Below are 19,608 nucleotides of genomic sequence, written 5' to 3' on the forward strand. Positions count from 1 at the left end.
AAAAAAAAAAAAAAAAAAAAAAAAAATATATATATATATATATGTGTATATATATATATATATATATATATATATATATTCCAGTTCTACCAACCATCTATAATTTTCTACTTACCTCCTAACGGGTTTTTCAAAACATAGTTATGTCCTCAAAGTATGCGCCTTGAAAACAATCTGGAATGATAAACAGTATGGCAAAAGTATTAGAGAATGGCGATTTCTTGGTGATGGGGTTACGGATGATTTTCATTTGTTTTTTCAACTGCAATATATTTTCTAGTATTTTGTACAACAGATATGGGGTTCTTAGCTCATACCCCCAAAACGTTTGAAAATTTTAGGCCCATCTTATAGGGGCTTTACAAAATAAATAATACATTTAGTCACTAAGATAAGCTACAGAGGCTGAAATAGTCTTCCCCAGACTGCTATCATAACTCTTCCTAAGGGCCAAGACAAACATGTTGCCTGCATACGGGCCCTGCTCTCTGGGGCCTCTAACACACACTCCCTGATTTTCTTTAACTTCAGGTCCTGTTATTCCCCAACACAGACTCTCATCTGCTCACCACCTTCCCACCTTCAGCACCTGACTTTCCTTCCCAACTTTGCAAAATCCATTTCCCATTCTTTTTGCCAATCATAACAGGGGTAGGTACCACCTGCTGAATATTTTCCACTGCTCACCTCTAATTTGCCTAACAACTTTCCAAGATAGGTTTATTATCCCCATTTTACAAAAGAGGGAGTTCATGGAGGTTAACTATATTGTCATAGCTAATTTGATTGTCCCACATTTTCACATTGCTCAAGCATTTTAAGCAAGATCTTTAAAAAAAAATCTCCACATTAAACCAATGAGGTGCAGGCCATGGATCATTTTTGTTTGTTTTACAGATAGAAATCTGAGACTCAGAAAGATGAAATGACTTGTCCAAGTGAGTGGCAATGTCAGGACTTATGGACGGACTCTTAGACCTTCTACGCCAACACACTGCATCCCTGAGGACCCATTTATTCACTCACTCAAATACACTGGGTGTTTGTTGAGCGCTTACTATGTGCCAAGCACTGTGTTAGGCTTGGGGATACAAGAGTGAACAAAGGAGCAAAAGCCATTAAGGTCACTGCCCTCATAGAGCTTAGAGTCCGGTGCAAGGGAAGAGGGATGAAAGACATTAATAAATTATGGTGCCAATCATTATCAAGTCACAACTGTAACAACTGCTACAAATGAAAGGTACATGGAATCATACATAAGAGCCTCTAATAAGGGGATTTGACTTGTTCAAGGAAATCAGTGAAGGCTTCTCCAAGGAAGTGATAATCTAGCTGAGGTCTGAAGGATGAGCAGGCACTACCTACATGACAGAGTAAAAGAAGAACATTCCATGGTGTGGGCCCTGTGATGGGAAGAAGTGTGACACTCTGGAGGGAACAGATCAGAGCAATTAAAAGACTTTGGTAGAAATCCAGGCAAGAAATAGTCATAGGATTGGGTTAGAGTCGTCTTTAAGGAGCTGAAGAATAGTAAATAGGGGGCTTCCCTGGTGGCACAGCGGTTAAGAATCCGCCTGCCAATGCAGGGGACACATGTTCGAGCCCTGGTCCAGGAAGATCCAACATGTCGCAGAGCAATTAAGCCCGTGCGCCACAACTACTGAGCCTGCCCTGTAGAGCCCGCGAGCCACAACTACTGAAGCCCGTGTGCCACAACTACTGAAGCCTGCGCACCTAGAGCCCATGCTCCGCAACAAGGGAAGCCACCACAATGAGAAGCCGGCGCACCGCAACAAAGAGTAGCCCCCGCTCTCAGCAACTAGAGAAAACCCGCATGCAGCAGCGAAGACCCAATGCAGCCAAAAATTAAATAAACAAATTTTTTTTAAAAAAAAAGAATAGTAAATAGATTCAAGAGATGTTTAGGCAGATGATGGAAGAGGTGACATGATTCCCAGGTTTCTGGCTTGTGCACTTGGAAGGGCTACAGGGTCAGTTGCTGAGACGGGGTATTCCAGAGGAGAAACAGTGCAGGACGGATTAAGTGCGATGTGTCTTTGAGATGCTAAGAGAAGATGAGAAGGAAGACACCAGACCAGAACTCAGAGAAGGGTCCAGGCTGAAGCTATGTTTGTGCACAGAGGTGGTAGTTAAAACCACAGGAATGCAGAGGACCATGTAGGGGGAACAGACAGCGACCTACAACTCAGCCTTGAAGAATCCCAGCATCTCACTGCTAAGCAGCGGAGAGTAAACCTGCAAAACAGACTGAAAAGGAGCAGCTGGAGAGAAATGCAGAAAGGCTGGAAGACTCGTGTCCCAGAGCTAAGGGAAAAGAAAGCTTCAAGAATGAAGTTGTGAAAAGAAGCAGACTCACAGATATAGAAAATAAATTAGTGGTTACCAGTGGGTAGAGGGGAGGGAGGGGCAATATAGAGATAGGGCAGTGGGAGGAACAAACTGTTGGGTATAAGATAGGCTACAAGGATATACTGTACATACAGGAAATATAACCAGTATTTTCTAATAACTGTAAATGGACCGTAACCTTTCAAAATTATACAAAAATTTTTAAAAATTAAAAAAAAAAAAGAATGAAGTTGTGGTTGACTGTGTCAAAGGCTGCTGAAAGGCCAATGAGGATAAGAGCTAGAACGTCTACAGGATTTGCGTAGAGGTCACGGGTGATCTTAGAGCTGGTTAGGTGGAGTGATAAGGATAGAACCTAGCCCACTTGAAGCCTTCTTACCTCACCTCAAGCATTCCAAACTCCCGATCATCCCTGTTTGGTGGTGAAGAGCATAGTAAAAGACTGGGACTTAGCGCATCCTTCAACTGCAAACCGATTCAGGTTGCTCCCTAGCTGTCCCAGGGAGCTGTCCCTAGCGCCACCCCCTGGCACATCCTTTCTTCTCCCAGATGAGCCTACCACAGCCAGGATGCTCATTTCATTGTCTGGTTCAGATTCTGGGAGATGTCTCTGACTCTGAAGGCTCCTGACAGTATCTATAAGCCGTTCCACCAGCTCTGCGAGCCCCCAGCCAACTTCTGTGATGCTCTTCTGCGCCACCGCCTTTAAAAGAGCAAAGCAGAACACAAAGCTGGACCCAGGAACCAGTTCTAGACAGAGGGAGCTGTAAACACTGGATAAAGGAGGCAGGCAAGGAAGTGACAAAAATGTCTAGGGGGCAAGGAGGTAAGCTCCCTGGACCTTTGGCATGCCCATTTCCCCCTACTGGTGGCCCAGTGGCCATAACAGAGAACCAGAGTTCATCCATAGGATGGGGGAGGGGGAGGGGGTGAGGCATGAAGGGAAGCCTAGGGGTCATTTTGAACAGGGGAAGTCAGAGACGAAATAGGGTGAGAGCCTGGAGGTTTGGCAGCACTGGTGGCAGCTGATGAGGTGAGTGGAAGGCATTTGGCTCGGGTTTCAGCTCCACTCTCAACTCTGACTGACTCGTCCTGTGTCTTCGTCACTCCTTTCATAAATAAAAGCGACCATCCCTCCTTCTCTTCAACAGTGAAAAGGATCGACTATGAAAAGATCTTGGAGACTTTAAAGTGATGTGCAGATGCAAACTCTTTTTGTTTGTTTATTGACATCCTTCACATTTAAAGAAACATTCAGATGAGAATGCTAAACCACTCCGCTTCCGGAGCTTCATCTGCTCAGCTGCCTGGCTGGGAATGGGAGGAAGTTTTGCAGCCAACACATTCTGGCAACACCCTCAAGACCTGGTCACAGTCATCTGAGCAGGCGGGGCCCAGACTTCAATGGAGAAATCTGCATTACCTCCAAAAGAGGTCCTACAGAGAGCCACAGAAATACAAGATGTTCATCATCTTACTCTAAATAAACCGGAGTTTTTAGAACTTTGGAGGGACATTTTTCACTTTTTAAATTATGCTGGAACCTCAAAAACTGGAGAACCAGTTTTTCATCTCTAAGAAGCACTGACGTCCCTCAAAATAGCATGTGTTTTGGAAGCCATATGCAGACTATTTTATAGAGGAGGTGGCTGACCACGGGTACAATTGTTTGCTCTTAAATTTCCAGATCTCACTCTTAAATATTCAGGCAGCTGGAATTCTGGAATGGAGCCCTTATCTAGACACCTGAACAAATTAAAAACTTTAAAAAATAAGTGTTTGCTTTTTCCATCCATAAAAGAACTGCACACTCATTGTGGTGAATTTAGAAAATACAGAGAATGAGAGAGAAGAAATGTTTTAAATTATCCGATATCCTACCATCCACAGGCAATCATTTTAATTTAAAAGCCAGTGGAAAGTATATTCCGTCACTATAAGCTATACTAACAAAGGGTTTTAAGGACCTGAGGAATAATGCTGTATTTATTTATTTATCGCCTGCACCACTTGGTTTATAGGATCTCAGTTCCCCGACCAGGGACTGAACCCGGGCCACAGCAGTGAAAGCACCCAGTTCTAACCACTAGACCACCAGGGAACTCCCAACGATGTATTTATAACCAAAAAGAAGAGAACAGCTTTATTCATAATTGCAAAAAAAAGGAAATAACCAATATGTCCATCAAAAGGTGAATAGATAAACTGTGGGACATCTACACAATGGAATATTATTTGACAATAAGAAGAAATGAGCTATCAAGCCACAAACCTTAATTTTGTTTAATGAAAGAAGCTAGCCTGAAAAAACTAGATACTGTATGATTCCAAAGATACGACATTCTAGAAAGCGCAAAACTAAAGTGATAGCAAAAAGTCAGTGGTTGCCAGGGGTTGGGGAGAGGGAGGGGGTACAAAGAGGCAGAGTGCAGGGGATTTTCAAGGCATAAAACTGTTAACTACAGATACATGACTTCACGCATTTGTCAAAATCCATAGAACGGTACAACATAGAGAGTGAACCCTGATGTAAACTGTGGATTTTAGTTAATAACGACGTATCAATATTGGTTCATAAATTGTAACAAGTGTACCAAACTAATGCAAGATATTAATAATAAGGGTAACGATGAGGTGTATATGGGAATTTTCTGTACTATCTGTTCAATTTTCTGTAAGCCTAGAACTGCTCTAAAAAATAAAGTCTATTAATTAATTTTTTTTTAAAAAGAGGAGTGGATAGCTCCAAGCTCTTTTACCCTCCACCAACCCCGCCCCCCCCCCACACACACAAACTCAGAGAAACGTCTCAAGACAAGCAGAAACTGTCAGAACCAACTTTGTCAGAACTCTGGCAGACACTGACTCAAAAAAGCACAACCTGGCAGTAGGAAAGCTTTGTGGCATTTTGACTTGCTCTTGCCCCGTTCCCTTCCTGGCTCAGTGATGGTATTGAAAATTCCCAGCGTGAAACTCTGGTCCTGGTTCCCAAAGGAGCAGAGCAGATCTTATTCACAAACCATTGTGTCTGTCTGTTCTAACCTGGCTGGGGGTGCCTGAAGGAATGCCACAGGGTGCTCATCTTTGTTTCACCTAACCCAGAGCTCAGACCAGAAAGGTGGTGAGTATTGCTCAGAAGTTCTGCAAGCGGAGTTAAACTTGCAGGTGTCTGGGGCAAAAGACTGTGGTGGAAACAGACAATAATCTAAGTCCCAGAAGCAAATAGACCAGGAGCAAATAGACCTAAGTCCCAGGAGCAAAAGTTGGGGAAAATTGGAATCCTACTTTGTTAATGGGAATGCAAAGTATTGTTGTTGCTGTGGAATGCAGTTTGGCTGTTCCTCAATAAGTTAAACACAGAATTACCATATGATCCAACAATTCTACTCCTACCCAAAATAACTGAAAATAGGAACTCGGATACTTGTATATCAACGTTCACTGCAACATTACTCGCAATAAACCAAAGGTGGAAACAATCCAAATGTCCATCGATGTTTGAATTGATTCAAAAAAAAAAAAGTGGTATAATCATACAAGGGAATTATTATTCAGCCACAAAAAGGAATGAAGTTCGGATACATGATACGACATGAATGAATCTTGAAAACATTATAGCAAGTGAAAGAAGCCAAAGCCAGAAACAAACTGACAAATATTGTATGATTCCACTTCTATGAAATATCTAGAGTAGGCAAAGTCACAGAGACAGAAAGTAGAATAGAGGTTACCAGGGGCTGGAGGGCAGGGGAGGGAGAAATTATTGCTTCATGGGTACAAAGCTTGTTTGTGGTGATGAAAAAGTTTGGGAACTAGATAGTGGTGATGGTTGCACAGCACTGTAAATATAATGCCACTGAATTGTACATTTTAAAATGGTTAAATGGCAAATTTTATGTTATATAATGTAAACATATTTTAGCACAATTAAAAATTGTCAGAGAGACACAGTGGGTGCAGAAAGACTGGAAATAAGTGGAAAGAGGCCAGGGTGGATAGCGCCTAGGTTGATAGGATTTCTGATTTTGATTTTTTTTTTTCTGCTTCATATTTTTCTGAACTTTCCAAATAACGGGTTCTACGTTCAGACTGAGAAAAGTAACGTGAAAATACAATCAGCAGGAGAGGAAGCGCCGTGGGGATAATGGGATGCAGTCGGCGCGCGCGGGCGGATCGAGGTCAGAGGGCAGTCTCTGGTCCCGCCTTCCTACCGGCAGCTGCGCTGTGCGGCGCGGGGGCCCGGGCGCTGGGTTCGGGCCCTCCAGCTCGCGTGCCTCCCGAATGTACTTGTCCTCCAGGTCCTGCACCATCGTGTTCTTCCGCAGCTGCAGCGGCCGCTCGGCGCCCTCGCGGCAGGTGGGTCAGGACCTGTGGCGCCCTGCGCCCCACAGACCCATCAGGCAGTTGTGACAGAAGCTGTGGCCGCAGGAGAGCGTGGCGGGCCGGGCCAGCAGCTCGTGACAGATGATGCAGCCCAGGTCGTCCTCTGTCAGTCACATGAGGACGGCCGGGCAGGCGTCCAGGCCCGCCCTGGTCCCCAGACCGCCGCCGCTCCGCCCACCCCCGGGGTTGGCGCGCGGAAGTCAGGGCTACGCTGGGGGCTGCCAGCCCTGCGGCTACGTCTCCTCCTGCTCCTCCCTCGCTCTCCCTGTCCCCTCCTCCTTCGCTGCAGCTTGGGTCCACCCTTGATTCCTTTTTTCCAGTCCTTTTGCAAGCTGATTTATGCGCTGGGAAATGCGCTCGCCCCAGGCCGTTAGAAACCCACTGATGTCCCAAAGATTTTCTTTAGCTTGATGTCCCCCACTCCCATCAAAGTGCAACCCTGGGACTTCCCTGGCGGTCCAGCGGTTGGGACCCCCGCTAACACTACAGGGGGCGTGGGTTCGACCGCTGGTCGGGGAACTAAGATCCCACATGCCCCCAGGTGTGGCCAAAAGATATCGATAGATAGATAGATAGATATAGATAGATAATAAATAGGTAGATAATAGATTAGATAGATAATTAGATAGATAATAGATAAGTAAGTAGATAGATAATAGATTGGATAGGTAGATGGATAATAGATTAGATAGATAATAGGTAGATAGATAATAGATTAGATAGATAGATAGGTAGATTAAATAGATAGATAATAGATAGGTAGGTAGATAGGTAATAGATTAGATAGATAGGTAGATAGATAATAGATTAGATAGATAATAGATAGATAATAGATAGGTAAAGATAGATCGATAGATAATAGGTAGATAGATAATAGATAGGTAGATGGATTAGATTAGATAGATAATAAATAGATAATAGATTAGATAGATAATAGATAATAGATAGATAGGTAAAGATAGATCGATAGATAATAGGTAGATAGATAATAGATAGATGGTAGATGGATAGATTAGATAGATAGATTAGATAGATAGATTGGATAGATAGGTAGATAGATAATAGGTAGGTAGATAGATTAGATAGATAGGTAGGTAGATAGATTAGATAGGTAGATAATAGATAGATAGGTAGATAGATAATAGATTAGATAGATTAGATAGATTAGATAGATAATAGATAGCTAAAGATAGATCGATAGATAATAGATAGATAATGGATAGATAGGTAGATGGATTAGATAGATAATAGATAGATTAGATAGATAGAGCAGTAGATGATAGATGGATAAATTAGATAGATAGATTGGATAGATAGGTAGATAATAGATAGATAGGTAGGTAGATAATAGATTAGATAGATAGATAATAGATAGGTAGGTAGATTAGATAGAAGGGGCTTCCCTGGTGGCACAGTGGTTGAGAGTCCGCCTGCCAATGCAGGGGATACGGGTTCGTGCCCCGGTCCGGGAAGATCCCACATGCCGCGGAGTGGCTGGGCCCGTGAGCCATGGCCGCTGAGCCTGCGCGTCCGGAGCCTGTGCTCCGCAACAGTAGAGGCCACAACAGTGAGAGGCCCGCGCACCACAAAAAAAAAAAAAAAAAAGATTAGATACATAGATAATAGATAAGATAGATTAGATAGATAGATAGATACCCCAACAACTCTTGGGAGGAGGAAAAGGAGTGGACTCGATTTAAGAACTCTTTTCTGAGAATGCGCCCACTAGGTGTCATCCAACCACTCCAAGTAGTGAGGGGTTGAAGAATACTTGGTGCAGAGAGCTGTGAAACTCTTCAAAAATACCGATGTTGTTTGGCCTCCACTCCCAGAGAGTCTGATTTCATTGTCTTGGGTGGAGCCCCAGCGGGGTATTTTTAAAAACCTCCCCCAGATGATTCTAATGTGCAGCCAAAGTTGAGTGACCCCTAGACTTTTAAAATCGCTATTACAATGCAGAAGTGAGCCACTGTTTCCTTACTGCCCTCTGCTGACTGAAAGCACATTACCCGATAGACTTCGGGACAAAAATACTAAAGTTTGTTTTCTTTTTTTTCTTATAATTTAATTTTTTAAAATTTTTATTCATTTATTTGTTTATTTATTGGCTGCGTTGGGTCTTTGTTGCTGCGCCTGGGCTTTCTCTAATTGTAGTGAGCAGGGGCTGCTCTGGGCTTCTCATTGCAAGTGGCTTCTCTTGTGGAACACAGGGTTCTAGGTGCGCAGGCTTCAGTAGTTGTGGCACGTGGGCTCAATAGTTGTGGCTCTTGGGCTCTAGAGTGCCAGCTTAGTAGTTGTGGCACTTGGGCTTAGTTGCTCCATGGCATGTGGGATCTTCCTGGACCAGGGCTTGAACCTGTGTCCCCTGCATTGGCAGGCAGATTCTTAACCACTGTGCCACCAGGAAAGTCCCAAAGTGTGTTTTCTTCAGGTAACAAGCCTGGCTCTGGTGGGGCTTGCTCTCTTCCTCCTCTCTTATTCCAGTCCCAAGTGCATTACAAGTAGAAAATGTAAGAGCTTGGAAGACCAAAGTCCCCAAGAGACAAAGGAACTTACAGGCTTACACAGCAATAACTGAATGGCAGAGAACAGGGCCTGTATCTCCGTGATCTGTCGAAATGAACTAAAAATGTCTTATATTTTATTTTACCCCATATTGCCTGGTGTCAAAGTAGGTACCAGATAATACAAATTTGTGTCTATTTCCAATACTGGAAATGACAGGAAGTAGTCCTTAGCGCTGCTCATCCAAGTTTCCAGCTCTTTCCCTGTCTAGGCACTTGGTAGGATTGGCACTTCTCTGACACTCTAGAAGTAATACGTCAACTTCACATCAGCTTAAAAAGCTAGTAAGTCGTTGCATCTTTTTCTGCCAGCTGCCCTAACTATGGAGATGAAATCGTAATTTGGTGGCCCCTGCCGGCCCACACTAGGACATGCAGTAAAGGAGAGAAATAAACCTGAGATATGTTTAAGTTACTGAGATTTAGTGGGTGCTTGTTGCTGCAGCATAACCTAGCCTATCCTGACTGATAGATTACCTGGATTTTGTTCCAGAGACTTCTCATTTGAAGTAAACTCATAGCTTCTCTGCACCTGTCTTTTCTGGAAAAGAAGCACAATGTCAGGCACATTTGCTTAAATCTTCCATCTTAACAAATAAAATTTCCTTTGATATAAGCCTCCCTCTAGCCACCCCTCCTTCTCTTCTCCATTACACCCCAAATTTCTTGAAAGAGTAGATTAACCAGTGGTCTTCAAACTTTTTTTTCCTTGGACACCTCCTGAAAGTTTTATGCAAAAACATGCAGTGGTTACAAGAAAGGAGGGAGGGGTAGGAGGGGTCAGCCCTAGCTGGAAAAATACATAAAAAATTTCTTCCTTTACATCAGAAATTTTATCATTCTTTCATCTTGAACTTGTATTTCCTTTCCACTTTCCTCACAGAACTCTATTCTAAGGAGTATATTTTATGACGAAAGTCTTTTATAACTTTGTGATCACTTTCGTCACTTTGTTATAATTTTCTGCAACAAAAATATGTACATATATTGAATTTTCAACCTTTTTTACTTCTTTGGCCCTGCTTCCCCCGACCAGGGGTCGAACCCGCAGGGAGTCTTAACCATTGGAACTCCAGGGAAGTCCCTCTTTTTTACTTCCTGTGACCAAAAGTCTCTTGTTAAATTTTTCTCCTGGATTGAATTATCACTGCAATTATTACTATCAATCAAAACAAAAAATATTGTAAATTTATATAAATAATTGTTAAACAAAAAGTAAATTTTTATTGGAATTAAAACTCTTAATGAGATGGATGGTCCATCTTCTTTTTTTTTTTTTTTTGCGGTAACTGGGCCTCTCACTGTTGTGGCCTCTCCCGCTGCGGAGCACAGGCTCCGGGCGCACAGGCTCAGCGGCCATGGCTCACGGGCCCAGCCGCTCCGCGGCATGTGGGATCTTCCCGGACCGGGGCACGAACCCGTGTCCCCTGCATCGGCAGGCAGACTCTCAACCACTGCGCCACCAGGGAAGCCCGGTCCATCTTCTTTTAAAAACACATTTATCTGTGGATGAACATTACTTGCCCACTGCAGCTTTATTGAGATATAACTGACATTTAACATTGTGTATGATTCGATGATTTGATATATGTGTATTTTGCAAAATGCTTACCACAATAAGGTTAGTTAACACCTCCATCATGTCACATAATTACTTTTGTTTTTTACAGTGAGAACACTTATGAGTTACTTTCTTAGCAACTTGCAAGTATACAATACAGTATTGCTAACTATAGTCACCATGTTTTACATTAGCTCCCCAGAATTTATTCATTATATAACTGGAAGTTTTTACCCTTTGACTAACATCTCCCCATATCCCCTACTCCCAGCCCATGGCTACCACCATTCTACCCTCTATTTCTATGAGCTCAACTTTTTTAGATTCCACACTTAAGTGAGATCATACAGTATTTGTCTTTCCCTGTCTGACTTACTTCCCTTAGCATAATGCCCTCAAGCTCCATCCATGTTGTCACAAAAGGTAGGATTTTCTTCTTCTTTTTCTTTTTTTTGGCAGAATAACATTCATATATATATATATATATATGCACACATACACAAGTATATAGGTCTTCTGCCCATTTTTTAATTGGATTATTTGTGGGAGGTTTTGCTATTGAGTTACATGAGTGATGAACATTACTTAACACTAGAATTAGACAAGGTTCAATAATAAATTCTATTTCTATTTTTTTAATAAATGCTAATGCTGAAAAACCTTGTTCACATATATAAATAGATGACAAAATGCCGTACATTTTATTGAACACTTTCTGAAATATAGTCAGCCCTCTGTATCAGCAGTTTCCATATCCATAAATTCAATCATAAATTCATACCTTGCATGGAATGCCATTTCATATCAGGAAGTTGAGCATCCAAGGATTTTGTTATCCACGGGGTTCCTGGAACTCATCCCGTGCAGATACTGAGGAATGACTGTATCTATATATGCAAAAAAAATAAGTGATTCATCACCAGAAATTATTTTTAATAATCTCTCAGCTGACAACTTGATTAGATTTTCCTTTATTTTTTGTTGAAAGCAGAGAATTTGCAACCACCTGCGTTGCAAACGTCATTAGAATTATCCACTTTCTTATTTTCTGTGAGGTAGGCTAAAAAGACTTTACCAAGGTTTATCAAACTACTATCAGTTATACCAGTTACTCTTACTTAGAGGCATTTTGTTTAACCTGATATACTCAGAAAGGGCTAGGAAAATTAGAATATTGTTCATTTAAATACACCTTTGTTAATTTAATTTTTTTTGGAAAGGTACTTTTGTCTTAAGTGCTTGAAATATATTTCCTTCAAAAGTTTGGAGCTGCAAATTTAGCTTATTAATCAGACTCATTTTCTATCATAGAATCTGACATCATTGTTAAATTCAAGTAGATGTGTTAATACACGTTCCTGTGATGCTGAGTTCTAATGCTAAGTTAGATGGGAAAGGAGTTTGTGTGCAACTGCCATTAATACATTCTATCAGTGCTCCTTTCTTTGCTTTGCTCTCATTGGATTCCTTAAGGGACAAAGCATATTTTGTCAGGGGAAGACAGAAGTCAGTAAACTGCTAACCTAAAATAATTGAACAACCAGTTAATTTTACCAGGAAAACGGGTTTATTTGGGAGCAGCAAAGAATTGCAATTCAGGACATGGAACTATGGTGAGCCACATGCGAGTCCAGTTAAGCAAAGGACAGGAAACTCTTTTATAGAGAAGAAGGGGACGTTGGGAGGGGCTTCTAGAAACAAAAGGTCCTTTGGAGGAAATTGGGAGTTTGAAGTACAGTGGCTTTTTATTGGCTGAGCTATTGCCAGGCGAGGAAAAAATTTTTTCTTCCTCCTGCTGGCAGAAGTAAAGTAGTGTCACTTCCTGCTGGAGATGCAAGGTACTTCTCTTCCTATTAGGATCTGTATTGATGTGGAGTGGTATGTACATGATAGAGCTTCCCCCTTCTGGCCTCCTGACTCCAGTTTAGTGAGGTTTCCCTTTATTAATTTTCACAAGACATACATCACCCTTATTTCCACTCTACTTTATATGAACTCAAAACACCCAAATATAAGCCAAAACATATTTTTAATGCCAAACCTTGTCACCAACAAAAATCATCATTAAACGAAGGAAGTCACAAACCCTGACCTCAATGCCTTGACTTAAAAAAGGCTACACTGGCACTGTTAAAAGAATGAAAAGCTACAGATTGGAGGAAAATATTTGCAAATCCTATATCTGTCAAAGGACTAGTATCCAGAATCCACAAAGAACTCTCAAAACTCAACAATAAGGAAACAAACCATTTAATATCACATTGTATTGACAAAACTGTTTCATCTTTTGGGGAAAATTGATTTAACTCTTTTAAAGCAAAAGCATGTTAGTTTGAAAACTGTGCCTCTCCAAGTTGAATAAATTCATGAACTCTAGTGTAAACTCAGTATTATTTCAAAGGGATAGTGCATAAATTTAAGAGCAACTTCAATATCAATAAAGTGTCCTGCAAATTTTTCTTATAGTACTTTTGGACAATTTACATGTTACTACTGATTATAATTAAAGTGTTCTGCATATTGATTCAGTTAGAAAAGTGTATAAAATTGTTACTACTGATTTGTATTATTAAATGTTTTCATCGCAACATAAATTCTTGTAACTGCTTAGCTAAGTCACAAATTAACCTTTCCTTAGAGTTTCAAAATTAGCTCATTCATATGCAGTGGGATATCAGTGAGAAAACATAATCACACTGCCTTAGGTCTTTGATTATCGACTATTTTGCAATCATTCCTTTGGTTTCAAGAAAATCTTGAGTTGAAATTAAGAGTACACTAAATAATTGTAAAACTTGTCCAGAACTCAACCAAAAGCATTGGCAAAGAATATGAGATCACTGAATTGTCTTCCATTTCTTTCAACAGTTCTATAGACTGGCATTTTCATGTACATGCTGAACAATTTTAACAACTGTATCCATGACAGTTTTCATAGTCTGTTTCAGAAAACTGAACATAAATATTTTTACTTTGTGTCATACAATGGAACAAAATCATAAGAGAATCATCAGCCTCTTATTTTAAAATTTCAGTATTTGAATTTTTGACCGAACATAGCTAAAGAACCATCTGTCACAATAAAAATTAGGTTTTCCATATCTACCTGAAATTCTTCTCTTACAGATGTAAAAGATTCAAAAATATCTACACCATCAGTTTGATTTTTAGGCAGTGGATTGATATTTCCTCATAAATTTAAAAGTCCTTTGAAACAAAACTTACCCAAATTATTCATTGTTAGTCTTGTATTACACAACTCACCTAAAACTAAAGAAAAGTGCCTGTTTTCAAATTTTGAATCAGCTGATCTTTGACATTATTAGGAAAAAACATCGTATTCTACAGGTAATTGTTTGGCAGTTTAACTGAAGATACTTCAATTTTTACAAAATTTAGTTTTTAGTCTTTTCCTCATCATTAAATTTTTTTCCACAACTGAAATAATAAATATCTTATGCACTGCAATGGTTAAATTAAAATATGTCTTACCAAAACAACTAAGTTGTGCTTGAAGAAAAAATATCTTACACTGCTCCAGTTTTTAATTTTATTTTTTACTTTTTTTTTTTTTAAATTTTGGCCGCACAGCACAGCTTGAAGGATGTCAGTTCCCTGACCAGGGATTGAACCTGGGCCATGGCAGTGAAAGTGCAGAATCCTAACCACTAGACACCAGGGAACTCCCCCAGTTTTTTATTTTAAATTTAAATTATTTTAAATTAGATGAAATGAAGTAAAATTAAAAATTCATTTCCTTGGTTGTATTAATCACATTTCAATCCTCAGTGGCAACGTGTGGCTACTGTTACCATATTAGACAGTACAGCCGTAGGTCATTGATTCTTATGCCTTTCCCTTTAATTAGTGCTTTAGCTGCATCATTTCAATTTTGACATTTATTTTTATTATCATTCAGTTATAAATCTTTCTAATTTTCCATGTGATTTCTTTTTTGATTCATGGTTGTCTATTTCTCCCTTAAATTTTGTCCATTTCGGCTTCACATACCTTGGAGATGTAGTATTAGGCACATACACATCTATGATTGTTGTGTCTTTTGATGAATTACACCTTTTATTGTTATGAAACATCACTCTTTATCTCTGATATTACTCCTTGTCTTGAAAAAATACTTTATCTGATCTCCGTATAGCCTCTCCAGCCTTCTTATTGTTACTGTCTGCATGGTATATGTTTTTCCACACTTACAACTTCAATCTACCTATGTCTTTAGATTTAAAATGTCTTTTTAACATCATGCAATTGGGTCATGCTTCCTTATCCACTCTGACAATCTTGCATTTTAATTTAACTGTTTAATCCACTAATATTTAATGTAATTATTGATATGGTAAGGTCTCCCTTTTGTTCTTTATTTTCAGTTTGTCTCATCTATTTCATATTCATTTTGTCCTCCTTTCTTGCCTTCTTCTGGGTTAATCAAATGCTTTTTAAAATTCTGTTTTAATTTCCTTGTTAGCTTTTTAGCTATACCTCTTTGCATTATATGTTTAGTGGTTGTTTTAAGGATTACAGTATACATCCTTGAATTTTCACAATCTATGTAGACCTAATTTTGTACCACTTCATGTAAAATATAAGAAGCTTGAAAGTGTAGAGTTCCATTTACTCCAGGCCTTCATGCTGTAGTTGTCATATACATTATCTCTATTGATGGTATAAACCATAACACATGTAATTCTTGCTTTAAATAGGCAGTCTTACATTTACTTATATCTTTACCATTTCCATTACACTTTATTGCTTCCTAAAGATCAGAGTTTCTGTTTGGTATCATTTTCTTTTACCCCAAAGAACTTTCTTTAGTATTTCTTATACTGAAGTTTTGTCAGAAACGTACAATTATCTTTATCCAGAAATATCTTTTTTTGTTTGCCTTTTTAAGAATAAAATCTGCCTTTTGCACTTTTTGGGGGGGGGGTAAAATATAAAGTTTACCATTTTAATCATTTTTAAGTGTACAATTCAGTGATATTTTGCCTTTATTCTTTTTCTGAAGTTTTTTTTTGTTTGCTCTCTCTACAGATAGATATAGATCTACATATCCTTTATTCTTGAAAGATATTTTCTCTAGAGTTCTGATTTTTTTTTTCTTTTAGCGCTTTAAAGAGGTCTTTCCACCTTCTGGCCTCCTTTGTTTCTGTTTTGTTTTTGCTTTGGGGTTTTATTTTTGGCTGCCCCACCCAGCACGCAGATCTTAGTTTCCCGACCAGGGATCAAACCTGCGCCCCCTGCAGTGGAAGCTCAGAGTCTTGACCACTGAACCACCAGGGAAGTCCGTTCATTTTTTTTTCTTTGTTTCTGATAAGAAACAACATTTCCTTGTATGTAATGTATCATTTTTCTCTGGCTGCTTTCAAAATCTGTTCTTTATCTTTGGTTTTCAGCAGGTTGGCAGTAATGTACCTGAATGTAGTTTTCTCTGTATTTATTCTAAACACTTGAAGTTTGCCAAGCTTCTTGAGTCTCTACATGTTTTTCACCAAAGTTAATAAGATTTCAATCAATATATTTTCGAATATTTTCTTCTGCCCCAATACCTCTCTCTTCTCTCTTTCTGGGACCCCAATAACATGTAAATTAGAGCTTTTGAGGTTTTCTTTTTACTTCTTCTTCTTTTTTAAAATTTCGGCCATGCCACATGGCATGTGGGTTCTTAGTTCCCTGACAAGGGATCAAACCCACATCTCCTACAGTGGAAGCTCAGAGTCCCAACCACTGCACTGCCAGGGAAGTCCTCTCTTTTTACTTCTTCAATCCTTTACTTCCCCCTGTTTTTCAGAATGGATAATTACCATAGATATATTTTCAAGTTCACTGACTCTCAGTCATTTCCAATTTACTGTCGAGCTGAATTTTTCTTTCACATATTGTATTTTTTAGTTCTAGAATTTCCATTTGGTTCTTTTTTATAGTTTCTATGTCTCCATTGAAATGTCATATCCATATATTCATTATGATCATATTTTCCTTTACTTGTTGAGCATAGGTATAATAGCTGCTTTAAAATTCTTGCCTAATTCCAATATCTGGGGCATCTTGGAATCAGTTTCCACTGATTGATTTTTTTTCTCTTGAGTACAATTGATATTTTCTTGTTTCTTCATATGTCTACTAATTTAGGGTTGCATCCTGATATTATGAATGTCAAACATCTGGATTCTGTTATGTTCCTCCAGAGAGCAGGCAGATAGTAGAATTCAGGGCTCCCCTTCTGTAGCCCTCTTCTCCAAGACTTCCCTGCTGCTAAAGTTGCCCTAAACTCTGTCCTCTATTTTTCAACCAGTAAGACTGCAGGTTTCCATCAGAATTTTAGTGCCCCCTGAGGCACTGACTGGGGCCTGCCATCAGGTGAAAAGCGAAAAAATGAGAAACTCACCCCTGCCATTCCTTGCTTCCTAGTGCCAACTCCTCTCTGCATGCTTTAGGTTATTTTCCAAGGCCTCCAGATAATTTTTGTTACAATCTGTACAGAGTTTCTAATTGTTATCTGTGGAATGGTTGTTCTGATATGAGCTCCTCCATCATTACTGGAAGCTGACCCCCCTCCTGCCCCCAACAATCTGTGCTCTAGCCATATTCAATTATTTGTAATTTCCAGAACAGGCCATGTTCTCTCTTGTCTCTGGGCCTTTGTACACACTCTGTCTCCCCACCACCCCACCCCAACCCAAGTACCTTCTACAGGACTCAGCATAGATATTACCTCTTTTGGAGAACTTCATTAGTCAGGACCGATTCAAGTAACAGAAATCTCCTTGTACTAATAAGTCAAAAGGGAGAAGAGGATTTAATGTAAGAGTACAGAAGTATCCTTGGGCAACCCAAAGACAGATTCAGCTAGGCCTCAGAAACCAACCAAAACCAGACATTCCATTTCACTGGGACTTTGTCTCCATCTCTTGTGTCTGTGCTCTGCCCCGCTGAGGGACTCCTAAGAATGCCAGTTTGCCTCTTCAAGTTGTTTTGTTATTGCCTGTTTACTTCTCTTTCTTCCTCTCTGGACTATAAGTTCCTTGAAGGTGGAACTATGCCTTTACTGATTTTGTCATTCTCAGAACTTAACAGAGTACAGTCAACAGAGCTCATGGGTCATGTTAAAAAAAAAAAAAAAGGCAGACAAGTAGATCGACCCTTAATATACAACCCAGCAGGTGCTGAAAAACATTTTCAAGGTGCTTTAGGAGCCAGAAGAGAAAGCAACCACGTCTTCATCTGGGCAGTCAGGAAGCCTCAGGAAAGACACCCCGATGACGTTGCTTGTCCTCTGATTGGGGGATCAAAGGAAAATCCCATAAAGAGCAGAGACTGTCTTAAAGACCCTCCCAACCCTCTGGGTCTCCACTGAAATGAAAACACTCAATGTCTTTCTCCACGTCACTCGAACGGACAAAGAATCACAGAGCAGAGACCTGGGTGATCTATTTCTCTAACATTTCAGCCACTTGAGATTTCTTTCAGCTCCTCTTTCCCATCTGAGAGCCTCTGAACATTTTCTTCCCTCAACCTAGAGTGTTTTCCTGGTCATCTTCCCTTTGACTAACCTCTAAACAATTTAAGGTTTCAACTTCAACGTCATTTTCTGGAGAGGAAGGAGTCTCCCCTCTTCCCGTCAGTTAGGGTGAACCCTATTGCCACACATCTCACAGCAGCCCCACTTCCCCTTTCGGAACACTGGTCTCATTGTCCTACCCCATGTACAGGCTGCCTTCCAGCAGGCTGAAATCTCTGACAGCGGGGACCACGTCATCTGGTTCCTGCCTGTTCCCAGGGCTCGGCACACAGCCTGGCACCTGGGAGGTGCTCAAAAATACTTGTTGCTTCCATTGAATTTCAGTAGTTAGTACAACTTCCTCATTTGAAAGAGAAAAACCAAGGCACAGAGGTGGGGAAGTGAGTTTTCCAGCAGTCTCATTAGTGGCAGGGCCAGACCCGGCATTCGGGCTGGAGAGCTCTCTGTCCTGGGGTCCAGCTGAGTTGCCTTCTCAGCTTCCTTCTTTCCTTCCAGAGTGCACAGATGGTCAATGGGGACATTGGTTTTTTAGTTTGTATTATCTGGGCTTTTTTTTTTTTAATGTATTTAGTTTTGGCTGCACTGGGTCTTCGTTGCTGCCCACGGGCTTTCTCTAGTTGTGGCGAGCGGGGGCTACTCTTTGTTGTGGTGCGTGGGCTTCTCATTGCAGTGGCTTCTCTTGTTACAGAGCAGAGCCTCTAGGTGCGCAGGCTCAGCAGTTGTGGCTCGTGGGCTCTAGAGTGTAGGCTCAGTAGTTGTGGCGCATGGGCTGAGTTGCTCCACGGCATGTGGCATCTTCCCAGACCAGGGCTCGAACCCATGTCCCCTGCATTGGCAGGAGGATTCTCAACCACTGCACCACCAGGGAAGCCTTTATCTGGGCTTTTATTTCTTCTAAAATGTGCACAAAGGTAGAACTCCCCCAGGAACATTTTTGATTCATGTAGAAAACCCACTACTTTCGAAGAGTGAAAAGTGGATTAAAAAAAATATTTTTCCCAACTTTTAAATTTGAAAACTTTCAAACCTATAGAAAATTTACATGAATTAGACAATGAACATCCAGCTATACTTCATCTAGATTCATCAGTTGCTAACATTTTGCACAGTGGCCCGCTTTCTCTCTCTCCCCGTGTATACGTGTGTGTGTATACACCCGCACTTCCTATCTTTCATACATAAATGCACACACA

General features: G+C 40.5%; 2 protein-coding genes across 7 annotated transcripts in view; both read right to left on the reverse strand.

Annotated features, from left to right (window-relative positions):
* Positions 1 to 9,408, reverse strand: part of RNF135 (ring finger protein 135) — a 19,988-nt gene extending 10,580 nt beyond the window's left edge. Inside the window, 3 exon segments of the mRNA XM_027130327.1 lie at positions 2,930 to 3,073; positions 6,582 to 6,921; positions 9,404 to 9,408. Coding sequence (XP_026986128.1) covers positions 2,930 to 3,073; positions 6,582 to 6,921; positions 9,404 to 9,408 — 489 coding nt within the window.
* Positions 9,363 to 19,608, reverse strand: part of ADAP2 (ArfGAP with dual PH domains 2) — a 34,062-nt gene continuing 23,816 nt past the window's right edge. For 5 of the 6 annotated variants that reach the window (XR_003437948.1, XR_003437946.1, XR_003437947.1 and 2 more), the window contains 3 exons: positions 11,660 to 11,765; positions 9,795 to 9,858; positions 9,363 to 9,561 (listed from right to left, as the gene is read on the reverse strand). Coding sequence is in view for 1 of the 6 variants with exons in the window: in XM_027130317.1 (XP_026986118.1) it covers positions 11,683 to 11,765 (83 nt within the window). In the remaining 5 variants the exon portion in view is untranslated. The remainder of the gene's footprint in view (positions 9,562 to 9,794; positions 9,859 to 11,659; positions 11,766 to 19,608) is intronic. The other variant, XM_027130317.1, reaches the window with a different exon arrangement.

The sequence above is a fragment of the Aethalodelphis obliquidens genome, unplaced genomic scaffold, assembly GCF_003676395.1.
Source record: "Aethalodelphis obliquidens isolate GAN/ISIS:26980383/991018 unplaced genomic scaffold, ASM367639v1 scaffold38, whole genome shotgun sequence".
In the NCBI taxonomy this organism is placed as follows: domain Eukaryota; kingdom Metazoa; phylum Chordata; class Mammalia; order Artiodactyla; family Delphinidae; genus Aethalodelphis; species Aethalodelphis obliquidens.